This window comes from Odontesthes bonariensis, chromosome 10, assembly GCF_027942865.1.
Source record: "Odontesthes bonariensis isolate fOdoBon6 chromosome 10, fOdoBon6.hap1, whole genome shotgun sequence".
NCBI classification, from domain to species: Eukaryota; Metazoa; Chordata; class Actinopteri; order Atheriniformes; family Atherinopsidae; genus Odontesthes; species Odontesthes bonariensis.
The window spans coordinates 12,850,849-12,872,616 of NC_134515.1; the positions used below are offsets into that span (position 1 = coordinate 12,850,849).

At 41.2% G+C, this 21,768-nt stretch overlaps 3 protein-coding genes across 8 annotated transcripts in view; 1 reads left to right on the forward strand and 2 right to left on the reverse strand.

The window, feature by feature from the left end:
- Positions 1-84: 84 nt before the first annotated feature.
- Positions 85-6,990, reverse strand: c10h1orf174 (chromosome 10 C1orf174 homolog). Of its 2 annotated transcripts, none has more exons than XM_075476301.1 (4): positions 6,850-6,990; positions 4,911-4,964; positions 4,273-4,644; positions 85-1,207 (listed from the first exon to the last, which is right to left on the reverse strand). In XM_075476301.1, exons 1-4 carry the CDS (start codon positions 6,856-6,858, stop codon positions 1,076-1,078), a joined length of 567 nt encoding a protein of 188 aa, XP_075332416.1. In that variant the 5' UTR covers positions 6,859-6,990; the 3' UTR covers positions 85-1,075. The 2 variants fall into 2 exon arrangements, with proteins under 2 accessions (XP_075332416.1, XP_075332415.1); XM_075476300.1 differs by having other exon boundaries at positions 4,893-4,964.
- A 1,677-nt stretch (positions 6,991-8,667) lies between these two features.
- b3gnt7l (UDP-GlcNAc:betaGal beta-1,3-N-acetylglucosaminyltransferase 7, like) lies at positions 8,668-12,813 on the forward strand. Its single transcript, XM_075476306.1, has one exon. The coding sequence runs from the start codon at positions 9,030-9,032 to the stop codon at positions 10,257-10,259; it is 1,230 nt and encodes a 409-aa protein (XP_075332421.1). The 5' UTR covers positions 8,668-9,029; the 3' UTR covers positions 10,260-12,813.
- A 64-nt stretch (positions 12,814-12,877) lies between these two features.
- The window catches only part of cep104 (centrosomal protein 104), a 31,859-nt gene continuing 22,968 nt past the window's right edge, over positions 12,878-21,768 (reverse strand). For 2 of the 5 annotated variants that reach the window (XM_075476302.1, XM_075476303.1), the window contains exons 14-22: positions 20,328-20,528; positions 19,460-19,552; positions 19,112-19,199; positions 17,334-17,406; positions 17,029-17,137; positions 16,774-16,912; positions 15,247-15,314; positions 13,924-14,011; positions 12,878-13,090 (exon numbers count right to left, since the gene is read on the reverse strand). In XM_075476302.1, coding sequence (XP_075332417.1) covers positions 12,960-13,090; positions 13,924-14,011; positions 15,247-15,314; positions 16,774-16,912; positions 17,029-17,137; positions 17,334-17,406; positions 19,112-19,199; positions 19,460-19,552; positions 20,328-20,528 — 990 coding nt within the window. In that variant the 3' untranslated portion in view covers positions 12,878-12,959. Of the gene's footprint in view, positions 14,012-14,224; positions 14,713-15,246; positions 15,315-16,773; positions 16,913-17,028; positions 17,138-17,333; positions 17,407-19,111; positions 19,200-19,459; positions 19,553-20,327; positions 20,529-21,768 lie in introns of those variants that run through there. The other 3 variants (XR_012770494.1, XM_075476304.1, XM_075476305.1) reach the window with 3 other exon arrangements.

The following is a 21,768-nucleotide window of genomic DNA, read 5'->3' on the forward strand; positions in this document are numbered from 1 at the left end:
GACAGACCATTTTACCTCCAACTTCAATGTATGCTTTCTGAACCAGGACCCCAAAAAAAAAGCAGAATTTGCACATAGACAAGCTTTCAAATCATGAAAAACATTTATTTCTTGTTTATGTTGGCACGCTGACGTAAAATACAAAGATGGATTATGAAGACTGCTCAACAAATGCATTCAGTCATAAAGATGGATACTGTTAGAATATGAAAAGCATTGTGCATAAATAAGGCAGTAAAAATATTTACACCATCTGATTGAATGGTCAGTACAATCAGTTATTTACAGAAAAGTGGGAAAAGCTCTAGTGCACTTACTGTTAAACCTCCAGGTTAGAATACTTTTTTTTTTAGTCAAGATTCTTAACTAATCACTTCCAAACTTATTATAAAAATCAGAAAATCTATACTTTTTCATATCACCATACATTTTTTACAAATGTGAACCCAACGGGAACCTTATGAAAGATTATTAGCTGCACTGATGTGTGTGTGTATATGTGTATACAGATGTGTGTGATGTTAAAAAGCTGCCAAAACCCTGAACACAAGGATGCTGAGGAGGGATTTTAGACACTTGGTGAACAATGACTGATGCGTAACATTCATCTTCAATAAAGCCATTTGTTGTAACAAATAAGCACCGTATATTCTTTTTAACAAACTCTTGGAGTATCAAAGTTTAAACCAGCAGTCTTATATGGTTTAATTTGTCAGTGTAAAGCGCTGTGAGCTCACCCTCCTGGTAGGTTCAGTTATAATCGAGCCAGAGGTGACGTGAGCAAAATAATTGTTTGTTTCATTACTGCATGAAAAGTCTTTGGGTATCAGGTCGGATGTTATAGGTTGAAAACAACCGCACAAGCAGTTGCTTTCAGACTCTTAACTCCACTGGTTAACTTATTTACTTCTTTGATTCTGCCACATGAGGTTTATTCTAACCTCCTTTGTGAGACGTTAACAGGTGGCAAGAGCTGGTTGAGTGAAGAATCTAGGCAGGTGGTTTCTTTTGGCTTTCATTTCCAACTTAGGGAGTCCACCACAGTCATCAGAGAATTGTTCTCTGTTAAGTGCTCTTATCTGTCTTCCTGCTGCATGCTGCTGAGGCCGCCCTCCTCTTCATCGCTGTCCTCCCTCGCATAGAAGTGCCGCCTCCTGTTTTCTCTTTGGACGCTGGAAGACGTATCTGATGGTCTCTGAGGAAAGTCCTGTAGGACATATGGAACTCATTCAAGTAGTCGGTCGGGAAATTCCACAAAGTCGTTACGATGAGTAACATGGACACTAACTCCCATATGTTAGTTAGAGTGAATCGTCATCATTGAATAAAACAGTTGGCAGTGAGGGTTACATAAGTCTGTTACATAACCTTCTAAACTGTTGGATGAACAGATTTGAGTTTTTAGGGAAGCTCTTTGATGCGACCGCCTCAGTTAAAACAAACTTTTACCAGCGTGTAACAAGTTATTGCATTTGTTCAGTTAAATCTAATACAGCCTGCATACGTGTCAACAATGTTGAAAAGACTCAGATCAGGGTTTATTCTTTCACATCTTGTTTACTTTGTAAGAACTTGGAAGTGACTTTACTGAAGCATTTACCCAAAAGGAGAACATTAAAAATACATCTACGGCTAAAGCTTCAATATTTATTTCAAATTGCTGAGAATGTGCTTGTAAAAGAGTAAAATGTCAGTTTAATGATATTAAGTTTGAGTGAATGTAAAACGAGGATACAGAGGGGAAACTGGAACCAAACATCAGACTTAATGATTGAAAACACATAATCTTTCATTCTGCACCCGGTGTCGATTTTAATTTATCTTCACTCTTTAGGTTCACCCTGAAATGTCGTAGCCTGGAAATCTGACTGAATCGACTCCGTCGTGTCTTTCCGACCTGATCTGCACTCGTCGATGAACTGAGATATTTGAGGTTAACTTGCATTTATGTGTTTGTCAGGTTAAAAATGCAGCGTTTGAGCTCGTCTGTTGTTAAACAAACTCCAGGTCCACTTACTTACTGATCACATCTGACAGTTTTTGAAAAGATCTGCAAAGTCTGTGTGATACCATTAAAGTTATCTAAAGATAAAACATTTACTTAACAACAAACTTGAGCTCATCTTAACGGCTGCAAATTGAGCCAATTGTTGGTAAAAAATTCAGTATTGTTCATATTATGATTGCATGGAGCCATCTTTAATGCACTGGCTGAATTTCCGACGTTTTAACAGGCATGCAAACTTGCCACCTTTCGGCGAAATTCGCCGTTTTGAAATCAAAATGGGTCATTCTTCTGAATCGTGTAGATCCGAGGAGAAAAAAAAATTGGGGGGGGGGGGGGGGGGGGGTTGAGCATGTCAACTTGCGAGTGGAACTGTGAACCTCAAAACTACACTTGACCTATCACCGCCGCTCTCTTCTCGTGACAACAAATGACTGACAAGAGTGGCGTGTGAGAGAAGCACTATCACCAATCAGAAGTGAGGAGGGCGAACCCCTATCTTCCCCCCCCCCCCCCCCCCCCGCCCGGACCCCACACGGTGGAAATTGCGACAAGGACAGGTAAGGAATTAATGTTTACAGTTGTTAACTTCTGAAGCTAAAATGCTACAATTTGACTGATGTCCTGAAATAGTCTTCATAACGAATTGTGTCGTTAGATCAATTCATGTGCTTGGAATAGTGTCTTTAATACAAGTGTCAGCTAAATGTCTTGATAACAGACTTGAAATAGTCTACAATTCCTCGATATTTCACCGCCTCACAGAACGCTGTTTGTGTTAGTGCTACTCGAGGTAACTGTAGAGTGGCTAACTAGCGCCTTCCACACAAGTTCCGGGCTTTGCTAATACTTTTAGCCTACGTCAATGGAGACCTTAATTGTCGCCGGACTTGGCTTTTTAACGAGGTATGCCCCTTCATACCCTCCGATAATCACGGAAAGGGAACATTTTGCCCATTTGAGGAGGTCGTTTCATTCGTCGTGAGTTTATCAATGCAGAGTCCGGAGAGCTCTGCCACAGGTCGTATTTGAGAGTGCGACCCCCATCCCCTCGCTGTTCGCCCACACCCCCGTTGATGATGACAGCCGACAGGTGCACTCGTGTTCATCCAGTATGATGCACCATCTATCGAAGTTAAAAGGGGCACAATGTAGGATTACGTAGTGCTCGTGGCATGCATGTCTCAAAACTTACACTGTCATGAAAAAATGCCGTTTAACTAAGCTTGCCGCGAGAATGTTTTTCATGTTAGAGTGCCAGCTGTCGATACAAATTTGTCTCTGGCGGTACGTCAAGTGAATTGCTGATATAAGTTTTTCCCGTGGAGCTCGTTTGGCTCGGCATGCCAAACGTTCACTTTCGTGGTTTAATGACAGCGGAACGCGAAAGTGGTCGGGAGAGTCATCGTTCACTTACTAATGACATAGGCTATTACTAAGCATAGGCTGTCTTGGGGCAGTAATTAATTAAACGTTTAATCCTACATACTTGTAGTATCCCTTTAAGGACCATGGGACTAACTTTTTCGTTAAATTTAATGTAATTAAATGTATGATAATACAGTTAAATGCTTTTGAAGACCTGTGATGTTATATATCAAACACATAATAGTACAGTAAATGCAATTGATAGGCCTACTGTACCTATAAATTCATCTTTTATGCTGCACAGCTGTTCTCTACTTAATGCAAATGGGACATACTGTATATTTTATAATATATATTTTGTATAATTTACAACTTAATGCATCTCATGTTTTGATTTCAGGATGAGAGATTTAGGAGTGGAGGATGCTGACAAAGAGAAGCAGGCCAGGCTGAGGCACGCGGCAAAGCACAGAAAGAGGGCCTGTGAGCTCCTAGTGCAGGCCAAAAAGATTTTTTTTTTTACTTTTTATGCTGTTGAACTGTAAAACTGTAAAAATACTGTTGATCCCATGATGTTTTTTCTATAGTTTACCAATAAAAACTTGTATATGGTAAGTTATTTTGTAGTGTATTTATTAATTCAATAGTTGCACTTATAACACAAACTACGAAATCCACTTTTTTCCGCGCGTGCCGTGTGTTCGTGTACCCTTGTCACCTTTTTCACCCCTGACCAGTTTGCATGCCTGTTTTAAAAGTCACGGGTTTATATGAAGTGCCAACACATGATGTTATCTGTTAGCGAGGGCGCCATCACCACTGAAAAAGTGCTTTAAGCACCGTCATCCTGATTCTGTCACAGGTTATCACAGTCGTAGAGGAAAACCTAAATCCCTCACCTGTACAATATCCAAGTTTCCGAAGAACTGCTCCACAGGAAGTATCTGATTACTGTCATCATCTGGGAATAAGACTTTACTTGTTTCCTCACAGTCCATAGTCTCAGGCTCCTGTTTGTCCCAGTTGCCGTTTGCTCTGCAGCTGTCGTCGAACTCCTGCTCCATCCTCAGCTGGTTTTCTTTACCCTCCTGTCCTCCGAGCTCTGGAGATGCAGAGCATCTCCTCCTGCCGGCAGACTGGTGGCATTCGCAGCTGATCCGAGAGAGTCTCTCCACAGGATCGGCTGCTTTGCCGGACCCGACCGCTGAATTCCCCTCGGCTGCCGAGTGAGTCCTCTGACTTTTCAGACATCTCCTCCCTGAAGCAGAAACCTGTGGCACAAAGTGAAAGAGCTCCATTTAACCTCTACGGCCCTCGAATGTCTAGCAGGTAAGCAAAAAAGAATCAATTTTTCACAAGAACATCGTTTAAAAACAGCAGATCAAAACCTGTACCATATATTTTGCATGTTCATGCACACACACACATTCATTCACCCAGTCACATGCTTGCTATACAGTTGCTATGGCTGCTCCTCTTCTTTAGAAGCCGTTGTCTCACCCACACAGGCAACACAAACCTTTCTGGAGCTTCTGACCTGAGAGCTGCTTTTCCTCTTCCTGGGCTTCAGGTCATCAAGTTGCTCAGGCATCTGAAAAAGTAACATTGCATGGTTTGTTCTATCCCTTGTGGTAAAAGCTTCATTACAGTAACCAGTCAGTGAAAAGAGCCGTTTCTGTCAGCTGAGGGGCAGCTGTCATAATACCAGCAGTTCTCAGGCTCCTGCTAAGCAGCTATTTATTTAACAGAGCCTTCCAGCTCAGTACAGGAGTGGATTAACTTCAATTTATTAAGCAGTTTTTCCCATGGGAGCCTGCTTTCAAACTTTGCTTGGTACATACTTACCCACATATCACTTCCTTTTTCAGTGCGAGTATTTTACTGGGAAAGGTGAACACCAGCAAACGGATGAAGGTCTTAATTTCGCATCCGAAATAACCAACTGTCATGTTTCAGTTCTTATGGTTTAAGTCAAGCCTGTGCTAAAACGCTCTAAATACACACAAAATAGCAACATACATACTGGTTATAAATTGAACTTTCTTTGTCAAAGGCAGCGGAAAATATGCGCAAGGTTAAGACAAATCAGTGATTTACAGTTACATTAAAAGCTGGCTGAGAAGTGGTCTGCTCAGTAACAAGCTTAAAACATCGATAGTGGTTTTAAAGTGGATTTACAACATTTATAATACACTGAGATCCGTTGTCAACAACATGTGAAGGATGAAACTCACTTTCAGTTTACATTTTTGAGATCACCCTTGTATCTCTGCGATAAAAACTAAACAAAGAAAAAAATGTTGGGTTAGGACACAGTCCAGACGCTGTTCTACAAAAGCTTAATCGTTCAAGTTTTTATTTTCTGTGTTGTTATTGTTCTAAAGACATGCAAAACAAACTAAAGCAGAAAGTGAAACCTCACATGGAGTCCTTCAAACATCCATTTAATCCCTTTGTTTAGGACAAAACAGAACAATGTATACACCGGTCTAATCACTGCCTTCCAGTGAAAAGTCCAGTTCATGAAGAAAAAAGTTTTTTCTCCTGGCAGAGGACCCCCTGACCCACTGCTAGTCATGGAGCTTTCCATTTTAGCTTCTCATCCAAGACAGAACATGTCCATGATAACGTCCAAATCCACCTTTTTTACAAACTAAGTAAAGAAGGTTTTTGTCAGGAATAAATCACCAATAGGAAGTTTTCATGGTTTACTTCCTTTACTGCAGGAAAGCTCTAAATAAACCAGACTTAGTCCCCTGAAAAGGGATTCTGTTACCTTTACCCGGTTTTTCCAATTTTTGGTCCCCTACTTTTCTTCCTCGTGCAACTAGTTTTGTTCTCATTTGAGACCATAAATCTTACTTTGAAAGCTTAAATTTGAACCAAACATTTCAGTATATTATCAGTACCGTTTAGAGAATTTAGTCCAACAATCAAACGCTTTACATATCAGGGATTAACATGGCATCCTGTCGATGACATTTTCAGAGTGACCATAAATCGAGGTGAAAGGAAGGGGAGGACAGCAGCACCTCAGGATTTCCTATTTAAAGTGTGTAGTTTTTTTCCCCCTCAACTCATTTCTGGGCTGAAACCACAACAACGCCCCTTTATCTGTTGGCCAAACTCCTCCCAAGATTTCGCCAATTTAGGATCACGTTGCAGTCTTCCAGTAAACTCTGAAATTGAATTCCACCAAGGACACACTTGTGCAGTAATGTGGCTAAATTAGCTTTCGCCTACACACAAGATAATCAACGAGCACCGTCTGTAAACCATAAAGGTTTATTAAAATTACACCAACATGGAAAATTGCACAAAGAGCTAAGGTGTCACTGGTAACAGCTAAACGCCGCCGAATAATCCGTGTCTACATTTAAGCTACAGGCTAATGGGTCAAACTTGACAGGCACGAGCCACCAATTAAATTACGTAACAACGTGCCGCATAGTTCACTCGATCAGCTGCTCACGTACCTCGAGCATCGGTCGCCGGCGTATTTCCGTTTCAACTCTCCGGTTAGTTTGTTTCTTCTGTTTCCAGTCGACTAGCTTTGGCTAGCTGCGGACGTGCCGGGTGATTTACGATGTGTGGCGGCAGCGCTGCCTCTGCTCTGCTCTGCCTGTCTGTCTGAGTCCGAGCCGCCTCCTCCTCCTCCTCTGTGCAGTTCCTGCTGTGAGGTTCAGTCGGAGGTCACAGCGTCCATGTCCCGTCACCAACCGTCAGTTCACCTCTCACGTTAACGTCACCAAGTTTTGGAACTTTAATTAATCTTTCTCTCACAACATTTTCATGGATTTCAAATATCTTTTCTACTCTTACACCCTCTCGTGATGTTGTGTTTTTTTCTTTTAAACGTTGACATCAAGCTGATGATTAACGTGGTCTTAATGTTTACGTCATTTACACTGATATAAACACGGCATGTAAATGTGTGAGACGGGTAAAAGGGTGATTTACATCGGAAGTTGGGGTTTGGTGTCATGTGAGGTCGCAGGGAGAGGTGGTCGCAAACAAGCTGTAATTTCCCTAAATGTCCACACGAGGGCGCCAGAATATCTTTAATGCTGCGTGGTTTACGTTGACGACGGTGGATCACGTGATATACCGGTGTCCTTAATGCACGCTTCTGTAGTTTGTGGCAATCATGGAAATATGTTGATATAACACATCCATGGGAAATATTTGTCATGCTAAAAACAAATCTTCTTGTCAGAAAACTAGCTTAAGGATACCAGTAGGGATATGTAGTGGCAACATTAACCAAAATGAGTTTTAAAACCATTAAACATATCTAATTAAAAAGAAAAAACGAAAATGAAAAAAAAACAGCAAAATAAAAAAATGTATCAACAAATAATAGGACAAAAATGCATTAAACATGCATTCTTTGACATTTCATAGCGAACAATTAGAACATAGAACATTTTCGTGGTCACACAAAAACACACATAAAATTAAAAAGAACAACACAACCTGCTATACAACAAAGAAAACAAACACTACACGTCTTAGGAAAAAAATAACAAAACACAAAATACCAATGTTTAAGAAAACCATCCCACAACGCAGCAGAAACCCCTTCAAGCGTTTATGAGGACAGCAGCTAAAACACAAAAGAAAAATACATTTCATAGAATTAATACAAAATTACACAAAACACAAAAGGAAAACAAATTTCAGATCACTAAAAAAAAAATGCTTGTTCTTTTTTGCTGTTCTTTGTTTTTGTGTTTTGCACTTCGGGGCCTCTGTATCCTGTGGACCTCCGATGAAGTCACAAAAGAACACACAACTTGAAGATAGAGGTTTTGATTATTATCGCACAGCGACGTCAGGGGACATTTGATCTGGTCCCAAAATCATCCAGGAGCGTGACAACGATCCCGGACAAGAAAGGGAAAGATCAGAGGAAAGGTCTGTACATCTCCAGACTCTCTTGGAGATGGGGTGAGTCAGTCGGGATTACACGCAGAGACAGGAAATGAAGATATCAACCGGCAAGTCAACCCCTTTGGAACAACTAATCATCCAAGTAACTTGAAGCAAATGTGTCCGACTGTGCAGAATTGGTGCTGCTTTAAAACCAAAGGGGGTTCCTGAATTGTTGAATAAAATCATAACTCTTAGTTGAAAACCCTCATCGTTTTACTTTTCCACTGCACTGTGAGACAGATGCATCATGCATGTCTTTACCCACTGTCATACGCGGGCTCATGCGCGTATAGGTCCACTGGAACATATAAAACTCGATAGTGGCGGACACCTGATGAGTGTGAGAAACGGGAAACCTGCTGGTCTCAGATCGGATCATCAGGGGGTGGAGATATTTGAGGAGGATGGGGTGAGGCGGTGTTACCCTGCAGCAGGTCTCCAGTCTGTTTAGAGACGAAGGGCAGTGCAGAGGTCCGGGGAAAGGCAGGGAGCCATGTGTCGTTTTGTCGCCACTAGAAGTGATGTGTGACAACATTACAACATTAAGCGCCGCCATGGGCTAAAGTGGCCCCCAAGCTGCGGTTTCAGTCAGCCCGGGACGCAATCTGTCTGCATGAAGAGGGATGGAGGTGGTGGGCTCCACTGGGACTCAAAAGTTGTGAAACACTATGAAGGCAGAACGTCCAGCATCTGAGGGTCCCGGGGCGCCACAGTGACAGCCATGGATCACTTTTTTCGGAGAAAGCGGGGCGGTTTGCTGAAGTCCCTGATCAGTCTGTCTTTGGTTTTTGCATCCTTTCTGATGATCCACAAGCTGAAACTATCAGAGAAAGACGCGGCTAAACACACGAGGGACGCGAGCTGGTGCGGCTTGGAGTGTTTTTCATTCAAGAAGGGAGGCGTAAAAACTAGTGGGTGGAGAGAGGATTCTCCGGTCCCGAGTAACGAGCTGGACTCGCAGCGGGTGTCCAACGGCACTCCGGCGTCCTGGGACGCGCAGGTTCTCAACTGCAGCGAAAACGCGTCGGTGAAGAACCAGGACTGGTTCCGGCGGCTGGATCCGAGATTCCATCAGTTTGTTCTGCACAGACACTGCAGGTACTTCCCCATGCTCATCAACCACCCGGAGAAATGCGCGGACGGAGAGGTGCACCTCCTCATGGTGATCAAGTCCGTCATCGAGCAGCACGACCGGCGGGAGGCTGTGCGCAAAACCTGGGGAAAGGAGCTCACCGTGGACGGAAAGAAAATCCGAACTTTATTTCTCCTGGGAACCCCGACCACCGGCAAAGACACGAAAAACCTCCAGAAACTGATCGAGTACGAGGACCTGATCTACAGGGACATCCTGCAGTGGGACTTCATGGACACCTTCTTCAACTTGACCCTGAAAGAGGTTAACTTTCTCAAATGGTTCGATATCTACTGCCCAGGCGTGCAGTTCATATTTAAAGGAGATGATGATGTGTTTGTGAACACACACAACCTGCTGGAGCTCATTGGCTTCAAAGTGCAGGATCGCAAAGAGGCCAACTTATTCGTGGGGGACACCATCTCCAAGGCTATCCCCATCCGAAACCGACAGAGCAAATACTTCATACCCAAAGAGCTGTACGATAAGCCGTACCCGCCGTATGTCGGAGGTGGGGGGTTTCTGATGTCCTCCCAGTTGGCCAGGAAGCTCTACGTGACCTCCGAGGACCTGGAGCTGTACCCCATCGATGATGTATTTTTGGGGATGTGCCTGAAGAAGCTTAATGTGGCCCCAGAGATGCACCCGGGCTTCAGGACATTTGGCATCACGAGACACAGGGTGAGCCCCATGAACAGGGAGCCCTGCTTTTACAAACACCTCATCGTGGTGCACAAACTGAACGCGCAGGAGCTGTTCAGGATGTGGAGCGTGGTGCACAACAAGGAACTGGTCTGCGCGCAAAGGACCTCCATATGACGGACAGTTTGTCCAGACTAAATATGTTCAAATATACCAAAAAGCTGAACTCAAAAGACTTTTTTTAATTGATTTAGGTATTTTATCGAATCTGCTGCGACGTATGAGTGTTTCCATTCAAAGAGCGGATGCGATCATAGGTCATTTGCAACACTCACAATTTGAATGGTCTGTTTGTCATATAAAACGGTTGTGAATGCTATTGCTGTAGGCTGGTAAACACGTGTTTCCTGCTTCTCTGAGTTCATTTTGTAAAACCACTACAGCTCCAAATTGTCAACAAACACAAGGAGGCTTTCAGAATTTCCAAAATCTTGGTGCCATTTGAAATCCTGTTGTGTTGCTCTTAAACCCAACAGTTCAATTACAGACCTCATCGTTTGAGCGTGTGATTGTGCAAGTTTGAACAAGACTTGACGTTTTCTTTACATGGAGTTGCCCTGAAGCAATGCATACTTTCCTGATTTCAGGATTTTATTGTCTGCCAGGGGGGGCTTCATTGATTTACAGCACACAACAAACAGCATTTGTAGTTACGTGATTATTCTACAAAGTACTATGAAATTGTAAAAAAAAAAAAAAAAAAAAAATCAATTGATGAGTTTTTCTAAGTTAATATATTGGTTATTATATTTTTTACTTAATTGACTATGTATGATTTACATAGGCAGGCCTAAAACCAAAGAAACTAGGGCTGTAAAACTGCAGATTTGTGCGTTATAGTGTAAATAAAAATGGAATTTCTCAGTCATCTTTGTAAATACACAATGACTGCGAAAGTGTTTGATTACCATCCATTTTTTTAACATTATTTTGGGAAAGATTCGACGTATCTCTCCAGGTCTCAAGCCCTACTGTCAACCATAACTCTGTCTTTTCTTTTTACATCATGTGCCAACTACAGGTGGCTCTGATGAAAACTAACGGCGACATTTTCTCATGAGAATCAGCATCTTCAACTTTTCATTTTAACGCAACTTTATTTTACAAATACAAATACAATTGCAGGAAAAAAATAGCCATATGACTCCATAATACAAATATACTGACCATAGTGCACATAAACCACCATAAAAATACACTGTTGCAATCTCAGTTAGAAGCATAGTTCAGCCAACATAATGGTCAGTTAGGAACCAAATGTACTCTGGGCTTATTCTCTTGTCGACACATGACAATCAACATTGTCACAACACTGTAGTAAAACTGAAGGATTAAGATGACAGAAATAACTGTAAATCTGACAAGATTGTGGGTGGTTATTAATCTTTACTGTTCAGGTACTGAAGCGCTTCGAGCTGCTGGGGTTTGTCCACTTCTATTGAGACAGCTCCTCGTGTACGTGGTACATTCACCTCCACTGCTTTCATTATTCTTACCTGAATGATTCTTTGAAGCTAAAAGGTTCACTTTGTCTCTCTAACTTTTACTCAAGATTGTCAGTAGGTATGAATCAGGCACAGAAATACTGACTGTCCTCTTCGGCTATACAAACATCAAACTTTTGGCAGTGCTATTTCATTCCCTGCATACATTAGACGAGCCATGAAGACACATAAGCAGACGGCTAACCGTGGAGCCGACAACAAAGCCACAGTCAGGTTGTCAACGGCTTCAGGACTGAAGAATCGTCTTGACTGTTGCCAAGGAGTAAAGATTTCTGCTTGTAACTAAAGCTTGACCTCATTCTTCCTCTTACTATAGCCTCTTCAAGGAGAGATGTGTTATTAAGTGCCATTGTCTTCTTTAAAGACGAGGTGATTGATTTGCCCTATGTAATTATACTAAGCTTGTTTTCCATGGAAATCTGTTCTATCCTATCCATCCTGTTTAGACTGAGCCTACAAATGTGAGGGGTTTTGTTTTCCAGTGTGATGAATGTAGCATTCCCATTTTAATCTAAACAGACGGATCCTCGTATCTGTGGTAGCGCTGGATAACCTTGCATTAAAGAGAACAAACTGTACACATAAATGTTTGTGACTGAGTTGTGAAAACAATTCGCCCTGATGGCGTGAGATTGAAACCAGCACGGAGATGCATTTTGTAAGATGTGGGCATTTGACCAGACATAAAGGCTGTCGTAAGAGGATGCCACTGGTTTCATTATCAAAAAAATGCAGGTCAAGCACTTTTGAATCGTGACCAATACTTGGGACTAAAAGTCAGTAAATCTCTGCCATAGGTGCTTTATTTTCTTTAAGAATCTTTTCTAATTAAAAATAAATATATTATCCATCTTTTGTAAGTCTCCTAAACTTAAAAGCGGTACAAAAACTACCACTCTGGGCAGCATAACTCCCCCTCTACAGAGGCTACAAACAGCAGTGAGCATTGGAAAAAATGACAGGCTAAAACTCCAGAAGCTTTGTAAGAGGATATCCAGCAGAGTGTGATGCAAGAGCCGGGATGTATAGGCAAGACAGAGTGAGTCCAACTTTTAATCTTATATGTTTCTTATATGTGTATAACTGTCTGTCACTGACCTAACAGGTGACTCATACGCATGATGATCATTTTTCATGGCTTCAATAAAAATGGTTATGGCTTTAAATATAGTGCAAATTATTGGTGTATACATCCGAAACCCATCATGTGTGTTCTAATAAAAGTGCTGGAATAAAAACAGGAAATGTGGATGTGTGTGTGATTGGTTTGTCGATTTTTCATTTCCTCCTATGGGGCTGTGACGAACCAGCTTCAACGCTTTCCTGCCGTAAACCTTCTGGCCAGAGGTGCCAGGGATGGGATCCGGCTGCCTCTGCCCATGGGCCTGCTTCTGGCTCCCGCTGACCACACCTGCTTCAGCTTGGCTCCTCCAACAGCCCTGCCTGGACACACAGAAAGACTCACAAACTCTGATTCTTACTGTAAGGAAAATGACCCCCCTTCAGTTGGACAGTTTTCCACAAAAAAAAAAAAGCAGCCAGCATTACCTGAGATGCTGGTATGAAAACAGGAAGGTTCTGTGATGTATGCAGCTCGTGATGATATGACTACATGCCAGGAGCCGGTGCCCTTTAATTATGTGCTGTGAGGTCTATGCTGCCCTCACATGACTAAATAGACAACAGGGCCATGATAGAAAAAAGTGTAGAAATCATTTACTCAGTGATATTGCCACTCCAAAATACTTAATGACATGTAAAAGTCCTGCTGGTCTCTGTATTATAAATAAAACAGCTTTCAAAGAAGTGGAACAATGGAATTAGTCATGCCAAGCTAATTTAATAAAGAAAACAGTCGATATCCAACACAAATTATAGTGATTAGAGAATGTGGATGAACACATCCATGTTTTTTGCCCTGTTGACAAAAAACATGTGAACATAAACTGAGGAGAAAAATATATATAAATAACCTTTGGCCTTCTAATTGACAACACTATAAATCACTGAGCATCCGAGTAGTGAAAACATTTACACAAGATGTACCTTAACAAACCACTGGGCGTCTGGCAGGATTAAAAAACACCTTATGTACAAAAAAAAATCATCATTAAATAAATGATGTCATTATTTTGTCCATTTTATGTGCTGACGAAGACAGCTGTGGTGGAAAAGTGACAACACAACATTTTACTAATAAGCACAGACACTTTCTATAGTTCTAACACTACATGTTGGGGAGGTAGGGGCTATAAGGAGGAGTATGAATGCTTTACCTTGTGCTGGCTGGGTTCTCTGCGATACCGCAGTCCTGCGTGAGTTTTGTTTACAGCCCTCCCTGCCCATGAGGTGAGCCTTCCAGGCCTGGAGCAGGGACAAAGTGGCTCAGTGAGTTCATGCCTCCACCAGGAACCATCTCGACTTGGACAACCATGGGCCCAGTCAAAGCCCGAGTGGTTGCCCTCCCTCCCTCCCACAAACACTGCAGTCTTTCACTGGGTTTACACTCAGAACTCGAGCAAATTGAATCTATGATTTTTTTCACCTTTTTTTTTTTAAAGGTGTGTGAGGTGAGAAACCGCTCGATGTGAGTCAGAAGGCTGAATATGTGTGCTTCATACAACCCCAAAAATCGCAAAAAGTTGACAAGGTAGGAAAATGCAAATGAAAAAGACTTGTCAACTTCTTTAAATTTATTAATATGCATCCATTTTTTTGCATTTCAGGCCTGCAGCATCTCCCAAAGTAAGTTGGCATGTAGAAAACTTTCACCAATATTGCAAATCCTTCTCACAACACGTTCTGGCATGAAAGATACCAAACTTTAGATACAAAAGTTTGTGCTGCAGCTGTGGTGAATTGAGTTGGACACAGGTCTGGAAGTTGAGCTGATGACCAACTAAAACAGAACAGCGAGAAGCCAAGTAAAACTCAACACTTACTTTAGGTTTTATTCGATGCATGTTAACATTTTTTTTCTTTTTGATACCTCTTTACTTTTATACTTCCTCATTACTATTTCATACTGAAATAGATGGCCAGAAATCTTGAGCATGAACTGTTTCCTGCAACAGATTAAACACCACCCACACAACGCAGAGATGAAGTAGTTTAGTTTTACAAGAGAAGAAGGAGGAAATTTTGTCCAGTCTGTTAAATTAGTGTCAGAAGCACAGCTTTATCCTAAATGACACTAAAAAAATAATTTAATTAATTTAATTCAGACACTGTACACTGGCCACCGGGCATTAACAGCTCTTTGGCACATTTCTTATTTATTCATCCTGAAAGTAACAGGAATGTGAAAAATGCGATGGCTATTTCTTCATCCTGAGACAAATGACACATCCCATTAAGAACAAAGGCTCGGACTCCTTTGAAGTCTTTGAAGGACAATAGCTGTGCTTTACCTCAACACCTGCTTGCTCCTAAAGCTAAATATTAGAAGTGTTCTTGTTTCTGCGTTAATATGAAAGAGGGAAAAAAGGTTTTAGAGACTCGAGGGAGACGCACGGAGGGATACACGTGTTCCAGGTTTTGTTGCTCAAGCCATTGTTTTATACTCAGTTGATAGCTAACTTCCATTAAGATAATCTCACCTCCTCTCCTGGCATGAAGTTGCTGTGACACAGAGGACAGTGGTTGGAGTCTTTACCCTTGAAAGGGGCTGAAAGAGAAACGTGATACCTTTAAGCCAACTGCTATACAATTACAGAAAACCTCCCGAAAATCCGGAGAGAATTATAAAATTACACCACAGGAGGAGAACATGAAGTAAGTTAACATACCTGTGAGCATTGGGAATGCAACTAATCCTAACTCCTAATGCAAACTTCAGTTTGCTCATTCGCTCTTTTAAATAGAGGTACAACAAACTTCAGGTTTATGGTCGTACAAAAGACTCAGTCGCGTCAATTATTTATGGAACATATGGCTGCTGACAAGACAGAGTATAAGGCTTTCATTATCGAGCTTTTGTAAGAAGAAAGTAAGAACAATTAAGCTGCTGTCTCTCAAAACATCAATTACACTGATAAAAAAAATGCAAAGGAATCTACTTTACACAATAATTATTGAAATAATTGCTATGGAACGGCACACGCGATTTCTTGGAGGTTCTGTGCAGCACAGAAGACCACAGAAATTGAGTACCTGTTAAGACGTAACTCTTCATTAAGTTGAGCCAAATATTTCAAAAGAGCGGGAGCGATCAGCTGCACGGGGTGCTTAATCAAAGTCATCTTAAGAAATGCAGGGGGAAAACAACTGCATGCTTATCCGCTTGAAGTTGGCAAAACATCAATGGAGTGGAAACAAATGTAATGATCAATCTAAATGTGGAAGGGAACTTTAAGGATTGTGAAACTTCATTTCTCGTACCTTAACAGAATTAAAAGTCACGATATAAATGTAGATTATTTACTATTTAGACATTGTTGCGCTGGTGCTGACAAGAGCGAGAGAGTTTAGATCTGGAAGTTTCACACCACCATTTATCGTGCAGTTATCTTCCACTGCTGCATGTTCAAGCTCTTTGAAGTTTGCAGGAGCCTTTTTTTCAGGCAGATTTCAGCTCCAATCAGAGGTTTTCAATACAATTTAGATCAGGACTGGTTACTTACTGGTTAATACATCTTCTCCTTTTCAATCATTTACTTGTGCTTTGATGCAAGTTGCAGTTCAGGGTTTTTTTCTGAAAAGCTCGTGGTTTCATCGCTCTTTTGACGCATTAAATTCCTTCAGCACAAGAGGCAGAAAAGCAGCTCAGCAGCACGATGGAACCTCCACTATGTTTTACTGTCGAGTCTGCGACTTTCTTACAGGCTTCATGTTGTCACCAGCAAACAAACTGATGCAGTGACTTCCCAAAGAGCTCTTCTTTGGTTTTGGCATTTAGAAAGAAAGGAGCCGTCTGAAAGGGAACTTTGTCTTAGTTTTAAAACCAACAAAAGTAGGACCGCTCATAACCTGCGGACTGATCACCTCTGCTTTCAAAAATAGTTGGTTCAGCAAACCGTATCATTTCTGTGGGTTTCTACACTTTGAGCATCTACTAAAGATAAAGATGGCAAAAGAGAAGATGAAGTAACACCACAAAGATGAACTTAAGTATCTCCATAACTCACGGTTACAGGTTGGACCCTGGGCATGGCAAGTCAGATCCTCAGTGGCCACAGCCTCTGAGCAGCGCTGGCATTGGCTGAACTTGGAGCTTTTTTCACATTCACCTAGAAGGTGCTCTGTGAGACTGGCTATCTCGACTACCTGTGAACACAATGCAGAGCTGGATAGATAACTTGTTTTCAAGTTGATTTAAAAATTTTAAAAAACACAACACAAAAACAAAAGTAGGGCAAATTGTTTTGGAAGTGTAAGTCTACCTGTCGACATTCATCACAGCGCCGCAGCATCGGACACTGTTTCCAGTAGTGAAGGTCCAATCCATCTTCTGTGAAGGACTCATCCTTTTTACCGCAGAATATACACAAACTGAAAAAGGTTGTGTAGATCTTATCAGATCATACCCAGGAGGAATTTTTATGACACAAAACAAGAATAGACCTGAGACGATGAGAATACACTAACAGATAAAAAGCTATTACTCAAAGAGAATCTCTTTCTTCTTTTTTTTGGAAAGTTTACACTATTTTTTAGAAAGGTCTGCATATACTGCTGCTTTACTTACTTGTCCAGACACTTGATGGATTGTTGTACATTTACACTCTCTGTTGTCTTCCGCTGGGGACCATTAGTGACACCTGAAAATGAATATGAAAGCATCTGTTACTTAACAAAACTGCAATTATTCATGAGTCTCCCTTTCAAGTATCAAGCAAATGATGATCAGGGTTTGTACGCAGCTCTGAAAATGTACAAAACAGCAACACAATTAAACTAGAAACACATTAAATATCCTATTTTCGATTAAATAAAACTACAGTCATAAGCTGCAAAATGATACTTCTGCTGTCGTGGGGTCACCGATATGGTGTGGCACATGATGCATGGATCAGTGTGATGGTGTTGGACATTTCCTTCAAATTAAACTTTGTTTTCTGGGGATGACTCGACTAAAAGAACTTAAAGGCCTTAATGCGTTAAGCCATACCCCATCATAAAATGTGGTTAAAAACAAATATCTAAAAAATCCTCAATGCTGATCCATTTTAACATCAGTAGAGTGAACACGGTGTTGCTTCTTGTGAAAGGCGCCTATAACCGCTTTATTTTTTTAGTACCACTGATGGTCCAGTGAGCTCTATTTCCACATAAGATAAACACAAACGGCAGCTTTCAACAATGCAATGTAGTACTTTTTCCAGCTCTACAATGTCTTGCGTTGAGCAGTAAACACGGAACGAGCTCTTGCAATGTTTTGGCTTAGGTTAGCCGCACCACTTCGTAGACACACCGACTGTTACCATTACCCACAGAAACCTCAGTCGCAGCTGCCCACTGTTTGCTCAATTCAACATTTTATCTCGGCCATTTAAACCCGGAACAATCAAAGATCAAACCGCAACCAACCGAACTACAATTGCATCACAAATGTAGGATTTAACACGAGTCTTTGCACTAACCAGAGTGAACTGCACCCCCCCAGCTTGTTCCAGTATGTTTACCTTCAACACCTGATGCAGAAGGCTGAGCTCCTCCGTCAGCGTTGAAAGGCAGCTGTTGCACAGACACCACAGACTTTGTTCCACTCTCATCTTCCCATCTTTCTGTTATTCTTCATCTCGGCTTACGTTTGGTTTTTTCTTTAATCTTTAATCTTTTCTTCACCACTTACACTACACTCTGGTTTAAACTGAGGCTGAACGAAAGTCGCATTTATCGCACCGTACGGTCAAGAGACTGGAGCCGTTCCAGCTTCCAGACATTTTATGTCACCACTACCCACAATGCATTGCAACGTAAACAACAACAGCAGACGAGGAGAGAAAATGTTTTCTCTAATACTATAAAAAACTTATAAATATCACTGCATTATAGCTAATGCCAATGTTAATCTAATCAGGCCATAAAGGTCTTATTAGTTCGGGTTCCAATTCCACAAAAAGACGGCGCTTGGCACTGTTGCTAAGGAACAAGCAACAATTGTGTGCAGTTCCCTTTCCTTGTAAAATTAGTGGTTTAGTTTTTTTAAAGGTTTCAATGCCATGCTAAAAAAAAACAAGAAATAGTGAAGGGGGCAAAATGCCATGGGCTCCTCCATTTATGTGACCCCATTGGCTCTTTAAAATGTTCCACTTGCACACAGACATGTCATGTGCCATATGCTCGCACTTACTGCACCTCAACAATGCACAGGCATTGCTGATTTGACTTTCCTTTACAGAAGTAAAGTAATCTCTCTTTGTGTTCATAGCATTCAGACCTGGCAGTATAAAACGATGTGAGTAAAAGAAAACAACTTTTTTTCCCTTCATTTTTCAGATATGAGCATATGTACATACATACCTGCTTTGGTAGCTTTTGGGAACTCTTTATCAACTTTGTGATTTTCTTTTTTGGGCATTTGTCCTTTGGTGCTTTCGTTATCTCTCTCCTACACAGGCAGAGACAGAAGAATAGGGAAAGACGTCAGAGACCACAAGTCCAAAACAAGATTCAAACCCAACACTTTAACAGAGACACACAGAGACAGATAGCTTTGGATGAATGCTGGAATCCGGGCGGATACAATGTGTAAATGAGCGTCTGACCACCTGAGTGCAAAATTTTCCAAGTCTGTGTGAAGTCATAAACACAAATTAGTAATGGCTAAGAAAAGTGATGCAATTGCAGAATGATGACAACTCCACCTACTGTGATCTCTTTCAAGACAGCCAGCTGCTCCTGAAGGGAATGGATCTCCTTCTCCTTTTGTCCGTCCTGCTGTCTACCGCCCTTCCTTAAAGTCTGAGTGAAAACGTGGCATGCCGTTAGCCTGTTTGTTACCCTGTAACTCCTTTTCTGTTTCACTCGAATAAAATTGTATCTACCATTAATATTCTCCTGCCACAAAATATTTAGTTTTTTAAGGTAAAAGACGATAAAGCTCCTCCAGCTCTTTGCTGCTACATTTAATGGGATTTTAATGTGAAGAGCAAAGCCTTGCCAGTACATAATTAGGAAGGCAAAAGTCAGGGTAAATTTCCCTACATTTTGTGTTGATAATGTGGAAAAGTCACTGACTGTGTAAACCCATAAACATCACCATGGGGGATGAAACGACAGTATACCTTGAAAACTCGTCCATTATACAAATTAAAGCATGAACAAACACATTCGGGTTTGATGGTAATTTCTTTAAACCAAATTTATCGAAAGAAAATGAAAAGGAAATGCTCGTTGCTTTCTGTGAAATATAAAGCCTTGGCTTTGACAAATAAAAGAACAGTCTTTTCTAAAAACCTGTACAACGTGTTTCAGTGTGAGAAAGTGACGCTGTTTAGTCTGCGCAGCAGTTTCACTGTCCACCGACCGGCTGCTTTTCCCCGAGAACAACCTGTTCCAGTTGCAAAAAACTTCCTTCAACTGGCCGCTTGATGTAAATAATTTTACCACAACAGAGATTTTAGGATTAGCTACTTCAGAAGTGTTACATTTTGCTTTGTATGGAAAATGGAGAATTCAGGTGTAACTGGTATACTCTCTATGTGAGGAAGACATGAAGAGAAAAAAAAACACTTGCTTGAGTCTCCACCAGTTTTCCATCAATCTTGGCAAAGCCATCAAAGAGGGTTTTGTAGAGGAAGTTCTTCCGTGCCACAGCATTGTTGGCGGGTAGGTAGCTGAGAACAACCCTTCTGTGCTGCTGGTACATGGATAAGATGATGCGCACTGCCAGCTCACGGACCGCTTTGGCACTGTGCTCCAACGCAGCTGTACAGAACTGACAGAGGACATCAAGTTTTCGATTAACAGGAATGACTCGTTATTGCAATTCCGTCTTACTTTTACAATCTTAACACGGCATGAATAAAGAAATAAAATAGAAATTGGCCAATGAGTCACAGGATTACAGTCATTTTACGCAGTAAAATAATCTCAGAATAATCGTGCATACTAGAAACCAGGTTTCTATCATCTGTCCCAGATAAATCTCCTGAAGAAAATTAAGCTCTTGGCCAGGAGAATACAAAACCAAGTGGATGATGTATTCATCCATTTGCTAATTGATCAGATAAAGGGAAAAACTTACTTCAGCAGGGGTGCATTCAGAGATCACTTTATATATTACTTTACATAACTTTGTTGTTTCCTTAGAATTTGTCTGAATGCACTTTTTCATAACTTCAAAAAGCCTTTTTTATTTAAGTCTGCATTTGAAGGTTGCCATAAAATGAATCTAACCCTAACACATAAGATAGGGAAATGTTTAGGTTTAATGAAGCAATATTCTCCATAGTTGCAGTCTTCTATTCAACACTATTGATCAAGTGGGGAGCATTAACATGCAGAGGTAAACAGTGTACAAAGGCCGTCCATCCCTCGTTCAACGGGCCCCGGGACAGCCAGCCATTATTCTGTTGTCTCTGCCGCCCACTTCTCATTTTAATTACAGGAAATTCAATCACCCCCTTTTTTTTCGCTCTGGCCCCAGCCTCGGAGCAGGTCACCCAGGTAACTGCGCAGGAAAAAGGAAAAATGTCTGAACCACAGCTGAGCTACCACTGTAAAGCTGTAAAGAGGGCTTGCAACATGGGATGATTGAGCCGTATATAATAAATACATACGTATATATACACATGTATATATTCCTAGTGAAGAATTTAGAGATAACTTTAGAGATCCAGATTTCAAACTGCTCCCTCTTTTTTTTGAAGAAGAAGAAGAATTTCTTTTTATTTAATTAACTTTTTCAACATAAATAATGTGTATTTTGCAACTTTTTTGGCGGCTACTGCCAGACAAAATGAACGGTGGTAGTTTATACCGTCATGGCCCTAACTGATGGGGTTGATGAGGTACAGCAGCTGAGGTATAGACATCCAGTGTATACACATGCACTGGATGTCTATACCTCAGTTAGCAGGGCTGATACTATAGAGTTGTTTTGGTATATCATATATTTAATATGCTTGTATAATAAGGTCAAATAACAAAATTACAAATTAATTCTAAACATGCTA

Excerpts from the sequence above, each read along its gene's own strand:
- b3gnt7l (XM_075476306.1), top strand. The coding sequence starts at position 9,030 with ATGGATCACTTTTTTCGGAGAAAGCGGGGCGGTTTGCTGAAGTCCCTG.
- c10h1orf174 (XM_075476300.1), bottom strand. Across the intron at positions 4,645-4,892 it reads AGGTCAGAAGCTCCAGAAAG|GTTTCTGCTTCAGGGAGGAG; the intron begins GTTTGTGTTGCC and ends TTTGTGCCACAG. Across the intron at positions 1,208-4,272 it reads GAAACTTGGATATTGTACAG|GACTTTCCTCAGAGACCATC; the intron begins GTGAGGGATTTA and ends TATGTCCTACAG.